The sequence below is a fragment of the Panthera uncia genome, assembly GCF_023721935.1.
Source record: "Panthera uncia isolate 11264 chromosome B2 unlocalized genomic scaffold, Puncia_PCG_1.0 HiC_scaffold_25, whole genome shotgun sequence".
Lineage (NCBI taxonomy): Eukaryota > Metazoa > Chordata > Mammalia > Carnivora > Felidae > Panthera > Panthera uncia.
In genome coordinates this window covers 20,732,918-20,753,915 of record NW_026057581.1, presented here as the reverse complement: position 1 = coordinate 20,753,915, position 20,998 = coordinate 20,732,918, and the positions used below count along the sequence as shown (strand labels likewise).

At 45.3% G+C, this 20,998-nt stretch overlaps 1 protein-coding gene across 2 annotated transcripts in view; it reads left to right on the top strand.

Annotated features, from left to right (window-relative positions):
• LY86 (lymphocyte antigen 86) overlaps positions 1–20,036 on the top strand; it is a 60,915-nt gene extending 40,879 nt beyond the window's left edge. Inside the window, exons 4-6 of one of the 2 annotated variants that reach the window (XR_007463055.1) lie at positions 15,143–15,195; positions 18,422–18,556; positions 19,636–19,725. Coding sequence is in view for 1 of the 2 variants with exons in the window: in XM_049654894.1 (XP_049510851.1) it covers positions 15,143–15,195; positions 19,636–19,719 (137 nt within the window). In the remaining variant the exon portion in view is untranslated. Of the gene's footprint in view, positions 1–15,142; positions 15,196–18,421; positions 18,557–19,635 lie in introns of both variants that reach the window. The other variant, XM_049654894.1, reaches the window with a different exon arrangement.
• The last annotated feature ends 962 nt before the right edge of the window (positions 20,037–20,998 follow it).

The following is a 20,998-nucleotide window of genomic DNA, read 5'->3' as shown; positions in this document are numbered from 1 at the left end:
CCCTAGACCAGAAACATCAGCATCAGGTAGGAAATTATCAGAAACACACATTTTTGGCCTCACCCAGACTTATTGAATTAGAAACTCCAGGGTCGGGGCTTAGCACTCTGTATTTTAAAAATCCCTTTGGGTCACAGGTCAGCAAAGTTTTTCTGTCAAGGGTGAGGTAGTAATTACCCTTTCTGTAAAGGGTAATATTTTAGGTTTTGCAGGCTATATGTTCGTCTGGCTTCTGCAGGATAAAAGTATTGACAATATGGAAATGAGTGGACATGGCTGTGTGCCAATAAAACTTTATTTATGGACACTGAAATGTAAATTTCATGTAACTTTCCTGTGTTGTTAAATATTATTCTTCTTTTGATTTTTTTTCTATCATTTAAAAATATAAAAACAATCCTAGCTCATGTCTGCTGAAAAACAGGCCATTAGGGGTATTTGGCCCACAGACTATAGCTTGCCAGTCCTGCTCTAGATGGTTCTGTTGCATGCTAAGTCTTGAGAATGACAGCTGTAAGGAAAATAAGGATTCAAGGCTCTTAGCCAGAATTGCCGAGCACAGGTATTCTCTAGCTTTCACTGTGGTGAACACTCACCTAAGGTTCAGGATAAATTAAGATTAGGTTACTTTCGAAAATGTAACAACTTTGCTTTAAACTATGCTTTTCCAGTGCCAACAAATTAGATTTGGGGCAAAGAAAGGGGCATAACAGGAAGACAAATGAGAGAGGCCAATTGCGGAGAAGAAAGAGAACTGTTTAAAAAGCCAAAGGAGCACCTGGCTGGCTCAGTCAATGGAGCATGTAACTCTTTATCTTGGGGTTGTGACCTCAAGCCCCACATTGGGTATAGAGATTACTTAAAAATAAAATCTTTAAAACAAAAAAAGAGAGGAAAGAAGGAAAGAAGAATGGAAGGAAGGAAAGGAGGAAAGAAAAGTCATAGAGTAGGACTGATAGTCTCCTCCTCTCTCCACAGCTGCCATTTATAGGCTGGGGATAGAAGCCACTTCTTTCTGGAGAATCATTTGATCTCTCTAGTTCTCAGTTACTTCATCTATGCAATGGGAGTAACCATAATTCTTTTTCAGGTAATAGTGCATATTAAAAAAAAGAACATGTCTGGCACATTGGAAAGCAATAAACATGGCAATGACATGTCTCTCTGCCTCCTCCTCTACCTGAGGGACCTCGAGGCAGGGGTGGAGCAGCTTGAGGGACCCATGGCTGGTTTACCCAGGCTAGGGTTTCCCACAGGAATGAACCTAGTAAGGATCCTGACTCAAATCAGCTCACCAGAAGCTGGGAGCAATTGACCTAACACTCTGCCACCTGCTCAGGATCCCAGGACTTCCTGTGGAGTAAATGAAGAAGTCTCTTCTTGTGTCTCTGTTTTTTGTTTTGTCTTGTTTTGTTTTTTCTTGTGTCAGTCTAAAGTCAGTCTCTAAAGTTCTTATTTTATGCCCCTGACTTGACTTCTTTCCAGAATGAGTGGTGGTGGAAATGTCTGCTTCCTTCCTGGAAACATGACATCTACCCACAGAGGTATGGTTTGTCCCCAAGGCCCCAACAAGACTATCCCACAATGGTCTCACATATAAAATTTTTCCAAAATTTGGATTTGTCAGCACTGATCTCCACCATGAACAAGACCCCACAGCTTTGTCTAGCTTGGAAATGAGTTGAGCTCATCTCAGTCCCTTTCATCCCCTTCTGATTTATCATGAGGTCAACATACTTTGATATCCATTCTCAACAAACTGGGGTTCACTTTGTTCAGCAACTTTCCTGTAATATCCTGTCTCAGGAAGATGAGCATAAAATGAAAAGAAGAGAATAAAACTTATTGTAGGACTTACTGTTGAACATGAAACTGAAATACCAATCTGGGAAGTGGGAAGGATCCCCTGCCGGACACACTCCACCCAGAATGTGAGGTGGGGATACTCAAAGGAACAGAGTGGCTTGTGCTTTGGCTGTCCAGAATATAGTGTGCAGGGCTATGTAGAAACAAGATTCTCAACTGATAATGAACCTGGAGCTTTGGCAAAAACTTATATTAAGACCATAAAGTAAATAGAGTGAACACAGGATTTTCATTCTTGATGACAAAGACACATCAACTGTCAGACTTGACTCTGGCCAAACTTCTATGAGTTCTGGTCAGGGTGGGTCAACCCAGGTAAAGGGTATTGGTTTCACAGCGCTAAGTACTAACTGGCCTTCAAAACTAATTTGTTTATTGTTTCATGGATTAACTTGTGAATATCAGTTGCACCCAAGCTCTTGCCAAAACCAACTGAAATTAAGATAGAGGTTTGGGGCACCCGGGTGGCCCAGTCAGTTTTGGCTCAGGTCATGATCTCACGGTTCGTGAGATTGGGCCCTATGTCAGGCTCTGCTCTGACAGCGAGGAGTCTGCTTAGGATTCTCTCTCTACCTCTCTCACTCTGCCCCTCCCTTGCTCTCTCTCTCCCTCTCTCTCAAGATAGATAGATAAGTAGATAGATAGATAAATAAATAAATAAATAAATAAAAGCTTGAAGAAGTTAAATAACAACATGTGTGTGTGCACACACTCATGTGTGTATACCGGGTATATATGATTATAAAGTAGGACACCTTAGGTCAAGGGGAAGGACACCTTGGCAGCTGTGATTGACATGGCTGAAACACAATGAAAAGCTGAGAGGACTTGATGTCACATGCATGTCAGAATCCCAGAGAGGGGCAGAACTCAACAGTCTTCAGAAGATCTGCACAGTGCACTCGTCTCTCTATGTGGAGGCTAGCACCTTCCAGGAAGAGCAAATCTATTAAATAAATACATACAACAAGGAATCTACCCCAAAAACCAAGAGCACACTTTACACACTGTATGTTAACCAATTTGACAATAAGTTATATTTAAAAAAAAGAAATACACACAACAAATATTGATATACTTCATGCAATATGTGAGAGACAGATAAAAAAAAGTAGTTGTGGGATTAATTTCAAATGCATTTGGAAAGCTTGTAATTAAAACAAATATTACAGGGACACCTTTTATAAGCTGAAGAACCCTTTAGTCAAGGAAATAATTGCTCCCTGGTTTATCTTTTATGTAAATCTGAAGGTTCCTGCTTTAAGTATTTGTCCAAAGTGAGGAATGCATTGTAATTAGATGAATTTCAATAAACACAGAGTAGGTCCCCTGAGTACTGTATATAAAGTCTGACATGACATTTCCCACAAGGTAGATATTATCTCTGACAGCAGCTAAGGGATTCTGTTATAATAGTCCCTGATTTTACTTGTACGAATAAGACAAAGCCAGAAGCATAGGGGATGCTTAAGTTGGCTACCTGCCCTCCTTCCTTTTGGTTAGTTGGGGTGTCTTTCATCTGTCCTGGTTTATGCCAAATGAGTGCACTTGGCCATCCTCTGAGCATCATTAATATTAATTACAGAATCTTCTCAATCTCACTGTCTGTAACAATGCAAAACTCGGTCTGAACATTCTATCTAGATCAGCAATTCTGATTCCATCCATCAGATTTCTATTGCCCTAGCCCTCTATGTGTGCCTTTTCACAGGTCTATGAAATGGAGGAAATTCGGAAATTAACTAGATTTGGAAAAAGTCCCACAAATGCTTCCTGCAAAATGCCTTATGTCTTGCATTGCTGTAGCAGAAGACGCAAAAGCACCTTCCAGGCAAGTGCTTCCATGGTTAATCTACACCAATGGTCTCGACAATCTCTATAAAGCATGCTCCCAACCAGGCCCCCCTACCATGAGCCTCACTTCTCAAGCATTTGGGGTTCTCTGCACATGGATTAATGAATGTGAGCCCCAGGAGCACGGTCATTGATTTCTGCTATAAGAGAAGGGGAACAAGCAATTTTATCTGAGGCTTCACTTTTAAGATATGTCTTCTCTAGGTCATCTGTCCCACCTATTTGCTTACCCCTGATATGTGGGTCATTTTAGGCCACCTGCTTCAGGCTTTCTGCTCTGCTGTCCCTGTACCTCCTTCTCAAACTCTCATGATCCCAGGTTTTTGTCCTCTTTCCCTCGATGACAAAGTGGCTTAGATGGGAACTCATGTGTCTTGGTTCCACTTCACTTGGATAAATCAATAGACCCATGGAGGGGTGATACTTCTTGGCCACCAGGGACAGTACCAGGTGGGGAGCCTGTCATTGCCGTCCCTACTGTCATTCTTTCGCTGCAGGAGCACACTACCAAACCTGATATTATTCTCCAGGAATTTACTGCTGCCTACCTTATCTCACTGCAGAGCCAGCTTGGAGGGGGGCAGGGGGGCATAGCCCAGGACAGTGGTCCTCAAGCTAACACATACATCACATCACCTGGAGGACTTTTCAACCACAGATTATTGGACATGTCCACCCCATTTTCGATTCAGTATATCTAGAGAGGAGGTTTAACATTTGCATTTCTTACAAGTCCCCAGGGGAGGCTGCTGATGCTGGTCCAGGGACTACACTTTGAGAACCACTAGCCTAGATAGGGATAAGCCCAGAGTTTGAAGCTAAACCTGCACGGAGTTGGACCACCACTGCCACTTGCCTGTATACAACTTCAGGCAAATTACACAACCTCTCAGATCCTCACTCTGCTCATGTGTACAATAAGGAAAATACGAGACACCTCATGGGATTCTTACAAGGATAAGATGGGGTGATCCACACAAAGCCCTTAGAACGGAGTTTGGAGTGATAAATGGAAGTTACTTCATGCAGCTGATAAGGGGTTTCTCAAGCCAGGGCTCTGGGCCCCTGAGGTCATCCATCTCAGAATGGAAGTCTGCGTTTTAGCAAGGCAGGCAGAGGCAGTAGAGCTTTCGAGGGTTGGAAGTTTAAGACCCTTTCTCTCTGAGGTGGCAAGAACATGACTGAGCTGTGTACTCTCTGGTGGCTGACAGAGCCGAGTCTCCGTGGCCCCTGTGTGCCCCTGGGGAGACAGACCCATTTGCATTTCTCATGGAACTGGACATTTGGAGCATCATCTCCTCAGCCTTCGGCCTTTCTTCTCTTCATGTTGTATTCCTCATCTGCACCCTTCAAGCAGCTGTGGATTTGCTGGGCAGCCACCACTGCTGCAGACTGGTGGGGAGTCTGCAGAAGCTGGAGTGTGCTACTGTGATAGCAAAAAACCCCCCTCTTAACACCGCAAAAACCAAAGTGGAAACAATGATCACCCTGGAGAGGGCACCAGCAAAAACCAAGCAAAAGAGGACTTTTTCATGAAGGAGGAGGAGGAGGAGAAGAAGAAGAAGAAGAAGAAGAAGAAGAAAGAGAAAGAAAAGAAAAGAAAAGAAAAGAAAAAAGAAAAGAAAGGAAAAAAGAAAAAAGAAAAGAAAGGAAACCTACGGCCTATTAAGGAATCCCATAGGCCTGGGAGATTTCCCTCTATCCACAAATTCAAGCCCATTTGTAAGAGCCAAGAATGTTTTGAAACTCTCCTATGACATCACATTTTCCCTTCAGTTGAGCCCAGCATATTTAGACTAATGATGACCCAGGACCAAAGCATTTTTAATTTTCTAAGGCAATACAAGCTCCTTTACAAATTCTCAGCCTGTTGTAGATTTTGCATAAACCTGGCTCAATGACTCCCACACTTTCATGTAATAATCATTTAAGAACCCAATTAAGAAGGCCTTCTCCCAGCTCCCCGGACTGCTCCAAAACTCTGATCCCACAGGTGGCTGACATTTGCATATTAGCAAACATCCTGAGAGCTCCAATCTGTGTGGACCCCGGAGACCCCCAGTCTGAGAGAGGCCACCCTCTGTAATGTCTATTTCATTATTTCCCATCACACTGCTGTTTCCTGAGTCTGCCCCAGGTTCCTGGAGATCAATTCAATTTCTTCTCTTTCTCCCCAGCACCGTCTTCTTCATTTCCATTTCTGGAAATCCAATCAGCCCGCCAATTCACAGGCTATATTTTGAGAGTTACATTAAGTATTTATCTGCAGGAATTCAGAAATAAGTTGGTAGGGACAAAAACTTAAACTTTCTTTCCTTTCTGATTGTCAGAAGTTATGTATCTCTTGGAGGGAAGCTGAGCAGCCAAGACCAAAAGGTCTTACAGGAGAAATAAACTTGGAAGCAAATCATTTCACCTTTTGGGCCCCAATTCCTCATCAGTGACTTAATATTGGCATTGTTTGCTGCAGTAGCCACTAGCCACATGTGGCTATTGAACACCAGAAATGTGGCCAGTCCAGAGTGAGATGTGGGCTTTGTTTTTAACTTTTGTTTATTTTTGAGAGACAAAGAGACAGAGAATGAGCAGGGGAGTGGCAGACAGAGAGGGAGACACAGAATCTGAAGGAGGCTTCAGGCTCTGAGCTGTCAGCACAGAGCCCAATGTGGGGCTTGAACCCACGAACCATGAGGTCATGACCTGAGCCAAAGTCGGACACTTAATCAACTGAACCACCAAAGCACCCCTGGAATGAGATGTGTTTTATGTGTGGAATACACACTAAATTTGAAGACTTTGTAAAAAAAAAAAAAAGTATGAAAAAAGGAATTCTAAATATCTCATTAATACTTTTTATATTGGTTACATATTGAAATTACATGTTTAAGGTGTGGGTTAAAATATATATACATTACTAAATTAGTTTCATTTGCTTCTTTTTCCTTTTTGTCAAATGCGGCTACTAGAAAATTTTGAATTATGTATGTGGCTCACGTTATATTTCTATTAGACGGTGCTGACCTAAAGCTATCCAATATGATCACCACTTGTCACATGTCTGTATTTAAATCATTTACATTTAAATTAAATTAAAAATTCAGGTCATCAGTCACACTAGCCACATTTAGCTAGAGGCCACCATATTTGATGATGCATATGTAGAACATTCCCATCTTTGCAGAACATCATTAGACATCACTGATCTAGTAGTTTCTACATTGCTTTAATTTTTTTTAACAGTCTATCCTGAATTCAAGTGTGTGAATTTGTGTTGGAAATTTCACTCTCTAGCCCAAGACATAAGCCCAACCAAGTACCTTCTCTTTTGCTGAAATCCTGGGTTATGCTGGTGCCATGGTTCTGAAGGGCCCTTTGTCGGGGACCCAAATCCAAACAAGCCATCACTCTTGACCCCTTCTCAAGTTGATCACCTGGAGCCTCTTTTCTTTATCCAAGACCACTGTGTAAGTTTCCTACTACTGTAACAAATGACCACAAATTTAGTAATTTACAACACAAATTTATTCTCTTACACTACTGGATGTCAGAAGTCTAAACTCAAAGTGTCACTAGGGCCATGTTTCTTCTGGAGGCTTTAGGGGAGAATCCATTTCCTTGACTTTTTCAGTTTCTAGAGGATGCTGGCATTCCTTGGTATTTATCCATCTTTGTGATCTCACTGAACTCATCCAGGTAATCCAGGTTAATCTCCCCATTTCAAAATCCTTAATGTAATTGCATCTAGAAAGTCCCTTTTGCCATGGAAGGTAACATACATATTCTGGGGATTAGGATAGGGACATCTTGAGAGTCGGCACTCCTAGCCTGCACAACTCCAAGTGGAAAACCAATCCATCCTGTCTGACCTCTGCATACCATGTGAAAAGGTCAAATAATTGGGGTGCCTGGGAGGCTCAGGTGGTTGAGTGTCCGGCTTGGCTCAGGTTATGATCTCACGGTTTGTGAGTTGGAGCCCCGCACTGGGCTCACTGCTGTCAGCACAGAGCCTACTTTGGATCCTCTGCCTCCCTCTCTCTCTCTGCCCCTCCCCTGCTCATTCTCTCTCTCTCTCTCTCTCTCTCTCTCTCTCTCTCTCAAAAATAAACATCTTAAAAAACCTTACTTTTTATTTTTTAAAAAAAGCCAAATAATTGTGTATAATCCAAGGAAAACTCAAACTCTATATGTTTTCAATGAAAATACCCTCACAGAAGTCAAACAGTTTGGAGACTTCACAGATGATACAGTCACTGATTTACCTGAGGAGAGATAACGAGTTTTTCTGTTAGGGGACCATATCATTGCTAAGAAAAGGTTTGCCTTGTTGGGCCATTATTGTCACCCTATCCAAGACCCCATAAAGCCCCCACCTGTCATAGGACCCTACTCACAACAGAAGCTATTTGGCTAGAAGTCAATTCCATGACCCATTTGCTGGAATCATTCTGGCAGAGGAAGAAGATAAGATGGCAATGAGACATTTATAAAAATGTATTATTAAGAGGAAGCCAGTGTGCTATTAGGAAAAAAAAAAAAAAAAGAATAGGGATAACAACAGGCACATCTCTGAATCACCAGAGAAGCGTAAATCACAGGACCATGAACGAGTAAACCTTGGAAGGCTTCTCACTTCATAGTTTTATAAGTGATCCATTGCAAGTACACAGTGAATGTTTTCAAGTTGTAAATAATAATAAGTTTCTCTAGTGGAAAAGGCCAAACGGAAGTTCTCATAAGCCCATTTGAAGGAACAGGTAAAGATATCAAAGTAGCATAAGCAAAGCTAAGATGTAGTAATCCAAACTCTAATCAGATACTTATGAGCTCCAAAGTACAGCTGTTAATTCTGAAAAAAACCACAGCTATGATGCCCAGAGCTTTATGGGGTCTCAGACAGAGTGACAATAATGGGCCAAAGGGGCCAAATGACATGCTGGACATCTCAAGATACGTTTGGAAATAAAATTGAACATGTTCGAACTACTGAGCTCCTAGTAGCAACAGAAAAAATTCTCCCAATAAAAGGGTCATGTGATATGCCAGGGAATCCCAAAAGTTCGAATCAGTGAATGGAAGACACTTTGTTTATTACAATGCTCCACTGCTCAGCGACAGGAAGTGTCCATGTGACTGAATGAAGAAACCAGAAACTAAGAGGCTAGCTGTGCACCTCTCCCTCTCCTTCTCTGCTCCCTCTTCCCTGAGCTTGTCGGCTCCCTCACCTCCACACACCCAAGGAGGTCTTCACCTCCTTGTCCCTTTCTCCCAACTCCCATCCTCTCCAAAGCACGAGGCTCCGAGCCGTCTCAGGGACAACCAAGGCATTCATTCTTCTTCCTGCTCTTTGGCGTAGAAGCCAGTCAGAAAGCAGCTTTCAGGGTGTTCACATTGTTCCTAGGCTGGGTGGCTCCAACATTAGACTCAGACCCAAATATATCAGCAGCCAGCTTTCTAGGACTAGCTTTTATGGGGCCTCAATAAAAGGTTCACCTTCTGCCAGGAAGCGTTCCTAGTTTGGGGTCCCCCCGCAAAGTCAGAGACAAGGACTTGGGGGTGAGTAGTTATGCCAGAGAGGAGGAAAAGCCGGGAAGGGATAAATGGGAAGCTGATTTCCAGTGTGAGAACTGGGGCTCAGTCCCACTGGGATCCTTCGGGAACCACGGTGTGCATCTCAGAATTGCCCCTCTGAAAGTCAGGAGGCTGCGGAATACATCCCCAGATTCCAGTCCTTGTGGGTTGAAGGCCTGCAGAGGATAACGTCCCTGCACTTCCTGGTTGTCCTACATGGGCTGCTGTGCAGTGGGAAAGTGTAGAGAGGTGTGAGCTCTTGACCTGGGATAATGTCAGAGGCATGGCTGATGCCACCAAGGCTGCCATGATTTCAAAACTGGCTAGGGGATGTGGCCGGGACACCAGAAGTATCTGCAGGTGGGGCCCAGCCCAGCCCCAGCCTGCAGAGTCTGGCCCCGTGGGGTAGGAGCTGTGTTTCTGCTTCCAATCACCCACCCCCTCGGCCAGGGCTGCCTGTGCAACTATACTCAGAGACTGAGATCACTTGTGAGGTGATACAGGCATGCTTACCTGGTGGCAAGCCCTCAGGAGGGACGTAAGAACTGCAGAGGCTCTAGAGACTAATAGGTGAAATGGCCCAGGAGATGGAGAAGCTGACAAAGTACCACACCACACACACACACACACACACACACACACTAAATAAATAAATAAATTAATAATAATAATAATGATGATGATGATAGTAAATAAAAATTGGGCCTGGGCCTGAGCCTAGCCTGGGGCTATCTGCCCAAACTATCTGGAATCCATCCCTTGAAACCTGGATGAAACCTCCAGGCTTTCAGGCCCCCAGGGAGTCTATCTGCAGCCACACTCAACCTGGAGGCAGGGGACCCTGTTCCAGATCCCCACGCAGGCAGGCTCATTATCGATTTAAATGAGTGCCCTAACCAGCAGCTAGTGCCCTGTGGGACCAAGAAACACGTTCCACACCCTGCAAGGTCAGAGACTGAAAAAAGCAGAGCTAAAACCAGGGAAGAGATGAGGACTGGTGCCTGGGCCTGTGCCACCTACAGACTTGGGCCTCTTTAAAGAAATGCCCAGAGGCAGAGAGAGGAAAGAACAATATATTTAGAGCTCACCAAAATGAAGTAATATACTCGCTCCCTCTCATTCCTGAGATGAGGCTTTTGGTCTGTTTGAAATGTTCTCTTCACTGTGGGACCACTGCCCACAGGAGCCTTTGTATGGGGCCTTCCCAGGTCCTGAGGTGCTCCCACTCCTGGAGGACAGGGTGAGGGCTGTGCCCTCCTAGTTCAACACAACCCCCCAAAGATTCCCCCGACTGGGCCTGGCAGGTGAGAAAGGCTCAAAGCTGAGCAAATAAATAAATGATCATTTTTTTTAAGTCTTTGTCAGAATATACTAATGGGCCGACTTATCATAAATTATAACTCTAAGCAGTTTTACACTGTCGAGCACCCTAATAATGCTGAAATATTGATGACATTTTTGTAATAAATTTGGAAGACTGGAGGCAATTGCAAGAAGGCACTAGCAAGGGCCAGGAAACGGGGAGGACTTCTCCCACAGAACCCACGCCTGCAGGGAGCACTTCCAGGCCAGCACCCGCACTGGTGGCTGAGGACAAAAGGCTATAGAGTGGGAGGCAGCCCTGAGCCCCTCATCCATCTGATCCAAAACCCTTTGGGAACTTTTATTTCCACAATTTAAAAATCAATTTCCTTTCTGAAAAAGACACTCTGTGCCAACCACACAAAGATTTGGGTCAAAAACAAAGCCAATTCGCAGAAATGACTTCATGGGCTCAGAACCGGGGAGGTGGATTTCTTTAATCCACAGCACACTAAAAACTGATAAAGATTTCAAATGGAGGAAAGGAAGGAGTGGGTACAGATATACTGGGGCTCTTTTTATAGAACGGGAGTGTGAGAATGTTAATTAAAGGAATCTCAGAATCAGGGAGGATCTGAGAATGGAAGGGGCGAGAATTTAATTTTAGGTGTTGTTTCATTAGGTTAAAAAAAGAAGACAGTTTCATGAGCTACCTGCAGCCATGCTCCGGAACTTCATGGATCCCCCAAAAAGCTCTAACTGAAACCGTAAAGTGTAAGAGACAGATTTAATGAAAACCCCCTTGGCCCAGTAAAGAACCCCTTTATTTGAAACATAAATTCGCAAATCTTGGAGCATTAAATAAGCATAATAGAATGTTAGATGTCATTCTAATGTTATCCTTCAAAGAGTTGTCCTCATGCATTTCTTTAAAACAAAGGCACCCACAGAATTTACTGGTTGTTAGCTCTGCCAAAAGGTTCCAAAACCTAGGCCTGGTGTGTTCCTCAGCATCCAAGTGAGTTTTCATTACGTCACCCTTCTTCACATCCAGTGAATAATAATACAACTAATAACAGTAACAATAACTAGTGATTCTGCCCTTACTGGGGACCCCACCCTTCTCATCAAGTTTATACACAAGTTCTCTGGTCCTCTCAATGCCCTGCAGGAGAGTCAGTCCCATTTCTATCTTGCAAGTGCAGAAATTGAGTTCCAGAATGGATGTTCAGCTGAGGAATGGGAGAGCTGGGTCCTAAACCCAGGTCTGTCTGCTTCCAAGGTCAAGTAATTTGCACTATGCCACCTTAGAACAATCAGTAGAAGCACAAAGCAGGGGTAAAATGTTTCCAGGGGAACCCAACCAGACCAGACACAGACAGGCACACTCCCTCTCTCCATTCTTGGGCTCTGCTCCTGGGCTGCACTGCATTCCCATACCTTGATGGCCAGCATGAATGATTTTGACTGGTTCATGCCCACAGCATTCACAGTCCTTGAATTGTGGGTAGCAGAAACAAAAGCAGACAACAAAAGCAAAGGGATTTTCTGAAAGGCTATCTAGGAGCCACAGACGCAGTAAGAAGGCTGCAACCCCAGGCAGACAGTGAACAGCTCTAGATACCAGTGAGTCGAAATCGACCATCTTTTGACAGAATAGATTGGTCCTGGGTCTCATTGTCTTCTTGCTCAGATTATTCTGGCTTGGGTAAAATAACATCCCCTGGGGAAGAAAGAATTTCCTAAAAAGGAACAGTGTACTGGTAGTTGGGCCACTGCATTGCACAACTCCAGGGGACACCACTCACATAAATTATAATGTGAATGGTACGCCCTCAGGTTGTACAGTATGCCAGCACTACAATCCAATCCTAGGCAGCCTGAGCTCTCTGCACTTGTGAGATACACCACCCACATAGGTATTCAGCTCTCCTCACACAGTTAACTCACTCCTCACACAGTTAACATTCAGTGTAGCTAGTCATTGTATCTTTCTCAGTTGCACCGGAAGATTCTCAAGGATAAGATCCAGAAGTTCAATATCTCTATTTCCAAAATCATCTTGTATGGAAAAGTAGTTTCCAATTAAAGTTTTGCTTATATCCACAACCAAGTATCAGTTTCCTTTCAAAAGTAAATGGATCACTTCGTTTAGTGCAATGAAATAGGAAGGCTGTCCATCTGGCATCCACCATGTTTGTGCGTTCTCCTTGTGAGGTACAAGAAATTGACCAAGGGAAGGAAGGATGGATGTGTTGGGGGCACGAGCATTTAACAGAAGCCAAAGTCTATGCAAAGAATGGGTCTCCTGGTAGAAGTTGAGGTTCAGATCGCCTGGAGAGGCCTTTTTCAAAAAAGGATTACCCTCATGCCCCTGATAGTATTCTGTGTGGGCAGCTGTTCACACACCAACCATGCTGCCCTTGGCCCAAAACCTCATTTCATGGAGATTTTGTTCTGTCTCCAAATATTTACTGAGCAGTGGTTAGGCACCAGGGGATATATGAGACAGAAGTCACTGTGCCATTAAAAGAGCTGAATACCTAATGCCACCAATAAGGGTCACCTGGGTGGCTCAGTCAGTTAAGCGTTTGACTTTGACTTCTATCATGATCTCATGGTTCATGAGTTCAAACCCTGCATGGGGCTCTCTGCTGTCAGCACTGAGCCAGTTTCAGATCCTCTGTCCCCCTTTCTCTCTCCCGTCCCCCACACATTCTCTCTCTCTCTCAAAATAAATAAGTAAACTTTTAAAGAATATATTTAAAAAACACATAATGCCATCAATAAACTAATAAGCATTTTTTTCTCCTCCATTCTCCTCTACCATCCCTCCACCCTCACCACCATATTGGCTGCTCTGCTGGCTCATTCCCTAATCCGGTCTCTCATGTAAACAGCCCAGGTCCAGAGCCCTCCAGCAGGGAGAGGATTACAATAGCAGGAGCAAGAATGAAGTTGCTTGACAAACCCATGTCCTGGCTCTGTATCTGCTCATTCAACAACCTCTACAACAACCCTATATTGCACCCTGCTGTGTGTTAGATTCTGCAATGTACCAGGAGCTATGCAAACAAGAAGGCACGGGCTACTGCAGGAAACAGCCTGTAAACAAACGATTACAATTCTGGGTGGCCAATGATTCAAATGTTTCACATAATATTCTTGTCTCCTGTTGTATCTAGCACCTGGCACAGTGCCTGGCCTGTATTGGGCGGATGCCCTGTAGAGTGGATTGGTGAGTGAGTATATTAATGGCAAATACTTACTGACTGCTCCCCATGCGCCAGATCTATTAAAAGAGTTTTACTTGTATTAACTCATTTGATTCTCACAACAACTCTGAGGTGAATATTATTATAACCTGCCCATGTTTCCTGATGAGGACACTGAGGCCCAGAAAGATTAGGTGACTTGGCCAATTAGTAATAAGAAAAGACAAAATTCAAACCCAGCACAGACAATCTGACCCCAGAGCCTGTGCTCTTAGGCACCGCTTATAATGTGTTAAGTGCATGGGGCTGGGGAGTCACAGAGGAGGCAGTCACAGCCCATCACCACCATAATGTCTCAGCTGATTCACCTCCACTACCATTTTCCAACTACCGTTTCCATCATTCCACCTCAACCCCTGACTCCCACGTCAATGCTGTGTGTTGTCATCATCAGAAAATGCACCACTTCTGAAATCTCATTGTGAAGCCTTCTGCCATCTGCCTTCACCATGTCCTTCCAGCTCACCCATTCTAGGACCTTGACAGCCATGATGGAAACTCCATTCAACGAACTCTACCACTGTTTCTACTATCAACCCCCACCCCCACCTCCATTTTCTTCCTTACCTTCCTTAGATTCCATGGTCTGTTATTATAAGCTTTCCCCAATCTATTCCCAACAGTCTTGACTTTCTCTCCTTACCATTCTTGCTCGGTAAAACTACCCAACCATCTACCCTCTCCATTATTGCATCAGAGCTACTGAATGTTGTCTCATTCCCTTCCCCCAGGGCTTAGCTCAAATATCATCTCCTTAGAGATAACCAGCCATCCAACCAAACTTGGCGTCTCCTAGTTTGTTATTTTAGCAAATTACTTATTGAGTGCTTTCCAGACACCGGTATTAGAGCTTTACATTGATTAATCCTTTGGTTCCTCAGAGCTCAGGGAAGTGGACACTGTTATTATCATTATTATACCCATTCTGAAAACAAGGAAACTGAGCCCACAGAGATAATGACTGTCCAAGATGAAACAGTTATCACAGGTGGTCTCACCTGGCAGCCCAGCTCCAGCCTGGCCTCCTAACCATCTCACCATCTGCATCTCTTACACCACCTACATGTCTCCTTCTAGCACTTTCAACAATCCAGACACTGCCTTGTTTAGTTATTTACATGTTGTCGATGTTCTTCCTAGAATATGAGCAACTGTGTGAACAGAGACCTTCTTTCCCAATCTTAGATCCCTATTGAATAGCGAGCACAGATAATAGGAGCAAATCATTTTTGTTTAATATGACTGAGTAACATTTGTCTGTTTTGTATATGTTTCAGAGCAGATTTATTATGCTGGCCCCATCAATAATCCTGGATTTGAAATTCTCGAGGTAAGGTTTTGGTTTTCTGCTCTGTTCTGTTACTTAATTATTGTATCGAGCAGTTTCTTGAGTTTAAATTTCAATAGTTTAAACATTTTCCACTGACCCCTACCAAGAAAACCGTTCTTCAGTAAAGTTGATACCTCATGATGGGTACTCACAAACGCTTAACACACTGGTTTTACCTTTTTGGTTATAACATTTTATGTCTGTTGGACCCTCTGGGATCCCCTGGGCAGACAGCTCCCACGGAGAGGGAGGCCCTCATCCTGTCCTGCAGGATGGTTGGTATCTGAGGGTACTGCATGGGCTAGAGCTGCTGGGGCGTGAGCTGTCTGTGAGGCTGGCTGTTCAGAGAGAGGAAGACACACACACACACACACACACACACACACACACAAGCGTGAAGGGTAAAGGCCCACAGGTACCAGCCTTACACTATTATTAGTGGGCTGTCACCAGGTGAATAAAATGCCCCCGCCCTGAGCATTCACCGGCAGGGCTCACAGCTAAGGGTCCAGTTTTCCACAAATTCCTTTCCGCAAAATAATGTGACCTTCTTAAATGGCTGAACTCAAGCAGCTCTGACATGAGCAATACATTTTCAATATGCTACTCCTGAGAGAATCTTATGGGACATCATAAAAGGAATCACAAGGTTGTAATAACTTTCTTTTTTTGTTTGTTTGTTTGTTTCAACTTTAACCTCTCTGCTTTCCAGATGCCAAAACCCATCTATGGCTCTGGGAAAGGGTTTCCTTCTGCGTAAAGAATCTGTTTAACTTTTCATTTATCTTGTGTGTGTTTCCTTTCTGTCCCAGGCTCTGGGTTCCTAAGGTGCAAGCCGTACTGTCTCTAGAACATTCTCTAGCTGTTGCTCCCACAGATCGGAAGTCTGCGGCTTCACCTTCCCCTCTGGGGTTCTCCAGAGTCTTCTCTGCTGGCATTTCATTGAAATATTAGAGTCTTGCAAACTCTCTTCACTTCTAGGATGTGGAACCAAAATTCTCCCAGTTAGTTTTTTCTTTAAGTCTTTGCTACTTGAATTCTTTTTTCTTCCCCGATTTCCTCCTGAACCCCTCCCTTCCCCCTTCCCCTGGCAATTGGCTTAAAATTTGCAAACAATTGATTTTCATCTGGCATTACTGGCTTTTTAATTTTATATTATTTCAATTTATTTATTTATTTTGAGAGAAAGAGCATGAGCAGGGGAGGGGCAGAGAGAGAGGGAGAGACAGAATCCCAAGCAGGCTCTGCATTGTCAGCACAAAACCCGATGCGGGGCTTGAACTCACGAAACGTGAGCCGAAATCAAGACTGGGACACGTAATCGACTGAGCCACCCAGGTGCACCTGCATTATTGACTTTAAAAAAAAAAAAAAAAAAGCAGCTCCCCTCGGGAGTTGCTATGACCTGGAGGAGGGGAAAAGAACTTCCTAGAGGCACAGAATCCTTTTGAAAGAAAAATCTGGCAGAGATGTAAAAAAGCTTTACTGCATTCCCCTAGGACGCTTGGGTGAGCTCAGGATCTGCATTCCTCAACCAATAAGGGGTGCTCAGGCATGTCACCTGGTGTGAGGACAAAGCCAGGCTCAGGTGTCCTGGCCATGGGCATGGCTGCTTAAGCATCTACTGGTCCCCTTTGGCTGGTCCTCCCACCTCTTCCTCATCTTTGGGGCCTAGGAAGCAGAAGCCTGGCCAGCCCTGACTGTGCCCCAGCCTGCTGACACCTGGCCAGAATCAACAGGGGACATCACCCAAGTGGGACACATGCAACCTGTCACGTATGCAGCAGAGGCAGCTGGAGGCCTTAATCTCAACATGAGCTCCCACGCTGGCGGGGGACCAGCTGCAGCCAGCCCAGGCTTCCTTGGCAGCCAGCCAGCCAGCAAGGCTCAGAGACTTTGCTTCCTAATATGGGACAGAGACAGTGTGAAGCCTTCTGGTTTTAAAAGACCTGCCCCGGATCCCCTCCTCCCACCAAATCCCCCAGAGATGGGCCTCTGTGCTAATTCTATCCCTGTTCGGCTGAAAACTTTTCCACTCAGCAGTCAATCTGCAGTGTCTTGGTATTATTTGCTTTTCAACACAGCCAGTCCTTTGGCCCAGACTGAGGTCCTGCCTGGAACCCTGCATCTCCAGGACTGCTGTTTTCTGAATTAGAATTTAGAGGCCTTTTGGGGTTCCAAAGTACGTGGACAGCTTACAGGGATGGTCTAATTTGCGTAAGTGCTAAGGATATAACTATAAATTCCTGACTCGCAAATTTAGTGCTCTCAACAGCACAGATGCTGCTGCTCTCTGTCCCTTGTCCCCCCCTACTCTGCCCCTCCTGTCCTCCTAGCATGTCTCTCCACCTGCCTGAGGATGAGCACAGTTGCCTAAATACCCTTACCTCCTAAACCAGACTATGCATATCTTGGAGGTAGGTATGCACGTATGTAATGTAAGCAGTAATTCATCATCTAGAACCTTCCTGCAAACACTACATCTTTTCTTAGGCTTATAAAGCAATAATGAAAAATTCATTTGGTTTTCAATAATTATGTAGGGTGTGTACCTGAAGGCACAGGGACTCTAAAAGAAAAGTGGACAGGAATGATGGCAATGATGGTGGCACAAACAGATGCAGGTTCCCATTGCTCTTTACTCAGAATTAATTCTCTAACTTTTACACTGCTTTGGTGAAATTCCTAAACTGCTTCTGAAATCACAGCTGCTCCTGTTTGGGTGATCAGCCTCAGGGAGCCCTGCTGTCGCTGTCGCTGTCGCAGGATCCTCCAGCTGAATGGTGCCCTGCGGGACGGCTGTAAGCAGCCTTCCCCCCTCAGCCACCATCCAGTGCACAGCCTGGCTCTGCCCAACGCAATTTTCATTGTTGGGGAATCCACTCGCTCCTGGACCTTTGCTCATTGCTAGATAGTTGTTCTTTTCTTTTCTTTTCTTTTTATTTTTTTTAATGTTTATTTATTTTTGAGAGAGAGAGAGAGAGAGAATGAGTGGGGGAGGGGCAGAGAGAGAAGGAGACAAGAGCATCTGAAGCGGGCTGTGCTCTGACAGCCTAACTTGGAGCTGGAACTCACAAACCCTGATATCATGAACTGAGCCGAAGTCAGACGTTTAACTGAATGAGCCACCCAGGCGCCCCAAAAGTTGTTCTTTTCTAACAAAAACTACCTCTCATGCAAACTCCATCCAGTGTTCTGATTTCTTCCTTCCCTCTGGCTTCTACAGATTAAACCCCTTTCCTTCTCTGGATGACAGGCACTTCAAAGATGTGCCAGGAATCTCTTGAGATCCTTCCCTCTTGGGCCCTTTGCCCTGCTTCCCACTAAGTCGTGCCACCCAGAGTGCCTCTTCTCCAGACGGGTGAGTCTGCAGACCTGCCACCACCGTGTGGCCTCTGGGGGCTTGGGGCGGGGCTTAGCCACTGAGCAAACACATGGGTTTTTCTGCGATTCCATATATAGCCCAGCTGCTAACCACAGACGAAGGGAGTCCTCTGTGGAGTGTGGTTGCCAGAAAGGAACCCTAAAAGGTGGTAGTACTTTTTCTGATAGAGCACTGTGGTTTCGTGCGGGTGAATCTTGTGTCTGGAGGTCTTCTCTGTCTTCCCTGGATCTTCCAATTGCTCAGGCCAGAGTCTTCAGAATCACCCACAGCTCCTCTCTTTCTCTGCCACCCACATGGGTTTCCTCAGTAAATCATATGAGCTCTTCTTTCAAAATCTATGCAGAATCCAATCTCTCTTCTCACCTCCCCCATCCACTACAGGCCCGAGTGGTCTCCTACCTGGTCTTAACTGCTTATACTCTCTGTCCCTACAGTCTTTTCTCAGAGGGCGGCCAGAAGGATCTTCTTAACATGTACACATGATCAGGCCACTCCTCTGGGGAGGAGGCTCTCATGACCTGCGACCCTTTCCAAGTGAAAGCCAGTGTCTCCCTACCATGGCCTGTGAGGCCATCCCCGATTCATGTCCTTCCCCCACTTCCTGTGGTTCTGTCTCCCTACAGCCCCTTGGGCTACCTCGCAGTTTCTGGAATGTGGGGCCCAGCCCTCAAAGTAGCTCTCCATCTACTTCAGGTCTTTGCCCAAAGGTCACCTTTGCAGCAAGGCCTGCCTTGACTACCCTACTTAAAACTGCCAACTGGCACAAGCCCAGCCCCACCCGGCCCGGCCCTGCTGTCCATCCCCTTCCCCGCCTGCATTCTCTCTGTGGCATCAGCACACACAATGCATGCACAGTGAAGTATCTCATGCATTGTCTGCCTGTCCTGGTGAGGCCCATAAGCTCCACAACGTGAGTTCGGTTTCCTTGGTTCTACTTCATCCCCAGCGTCTAACACACTGCCTGCACATAGAAGGTGCTCAGTGACTACCTGTCGAATGATTGACTGATTGCTCTGGGAGTCACACATGTCATGCTTTCCCTGTGTCCCTTCCAGGGAGAATACCAGGTCTTGCTGGAACTGTATAATGAGAAGCGCTCCACCGTGGCCTGCGCCAATGCTACGGTCATTTGCTCCTGAGAAGCTAAGACGCGGAGCACACTCTGTCTCGTGGGAACTGCAGGCTGCCCACACTGAACCTGCTCTGGAAGAAACACCAGTCAACGACAGAGAGGCTCACCAGAGGTGCAGGTGCAGATTTTAGCCCCGGGGGTCAGACGTCCCCAGACTCCACAGGTGTACGTGCCTCTAAAGGAGCCTCCTGATGGTCGCCAGCCCGTGGGTCCACCCTCCTCCAAACGGCCAGGCTCTCCTGCTTCTCAGCTCCTCGGGAGCACTTCTTCAGTTACCCAGAATAAAGAAATCTGGCCCACAGTCGCTCCTGATGGTCTGTTCAAAGGATCTTAGTGCCATACTTGAGTTACAATGTAATTTCCTCCAGACAGGGTGCCAGGTGCTGGCGCAGCATAAGTAGTTCTGAGATTCAGGAAGCTGACGTCCTGAGGATATTGGGAAAATATGCCCCTTCTCCTCCTCCTTCTCCCAGGCAAGTCCCAGGCCCTTTGGCCGCGAGGGCCGAGGAGCCGATGAAACCCTACAGAGTGACATCAAAGTCCCACCTACCAAACCTCATTACATCTTCACCCCAAAAGCCTTGGCTACCCCTGGCCTCAGCACACCATGGCTCTCAGTAATGCATTCATTCATTCTCCATGTGTAACTACTGAACACTTAAGTACCAGGCCCTGTGCTCAGCACTTAGGATTCTCCAGGGAGCAAAACAGACACTGTCCCTGCCTCGTCAAGTGTGCGGTCCCTTGAAATATTAAAAAGTCATGTTGATCGGTGTGGACACATCCATTCACGCACAGAAACCTCTCCTTCAATGCCCTCTGCAAAGGAGCCGGTTGCTGTCTGCTGTTAGAGCCGTTTTGGCAGCCCTGTGTTTTTCTGTCCCAGGATGTGCAGAACCGCACGGTGGGCTCCACATCCCTGACACCATCCTGTGCCCTCCTCCCCTACCCCAATCCTTCCAGTGTCCCTCAGCCCAGCATCTGGCCCTCTTGCTCCTACTGGGGAACTGGCATAGGGTGACTGGGTGACTTTGTAGGTCTTTGATATCCACACAAATGCCACTATGTTAGAGATTAAGACAGGAAAACTACAGAGTTTAAAAATGTTCATTGCTATTAATTACCATCCGCACATAATTAAACTACCCAGGATAGCAGGCTGTAAATGCCTGGGGAATTAAAACTTTAAAACCAGCATCTGAGGTTTTTTTGGCTATGGAGAAACAAAATTATAGCAGTGTCCTCACCTACACCCATAAATGCTCGGGAGAAAAGACATACTGTGG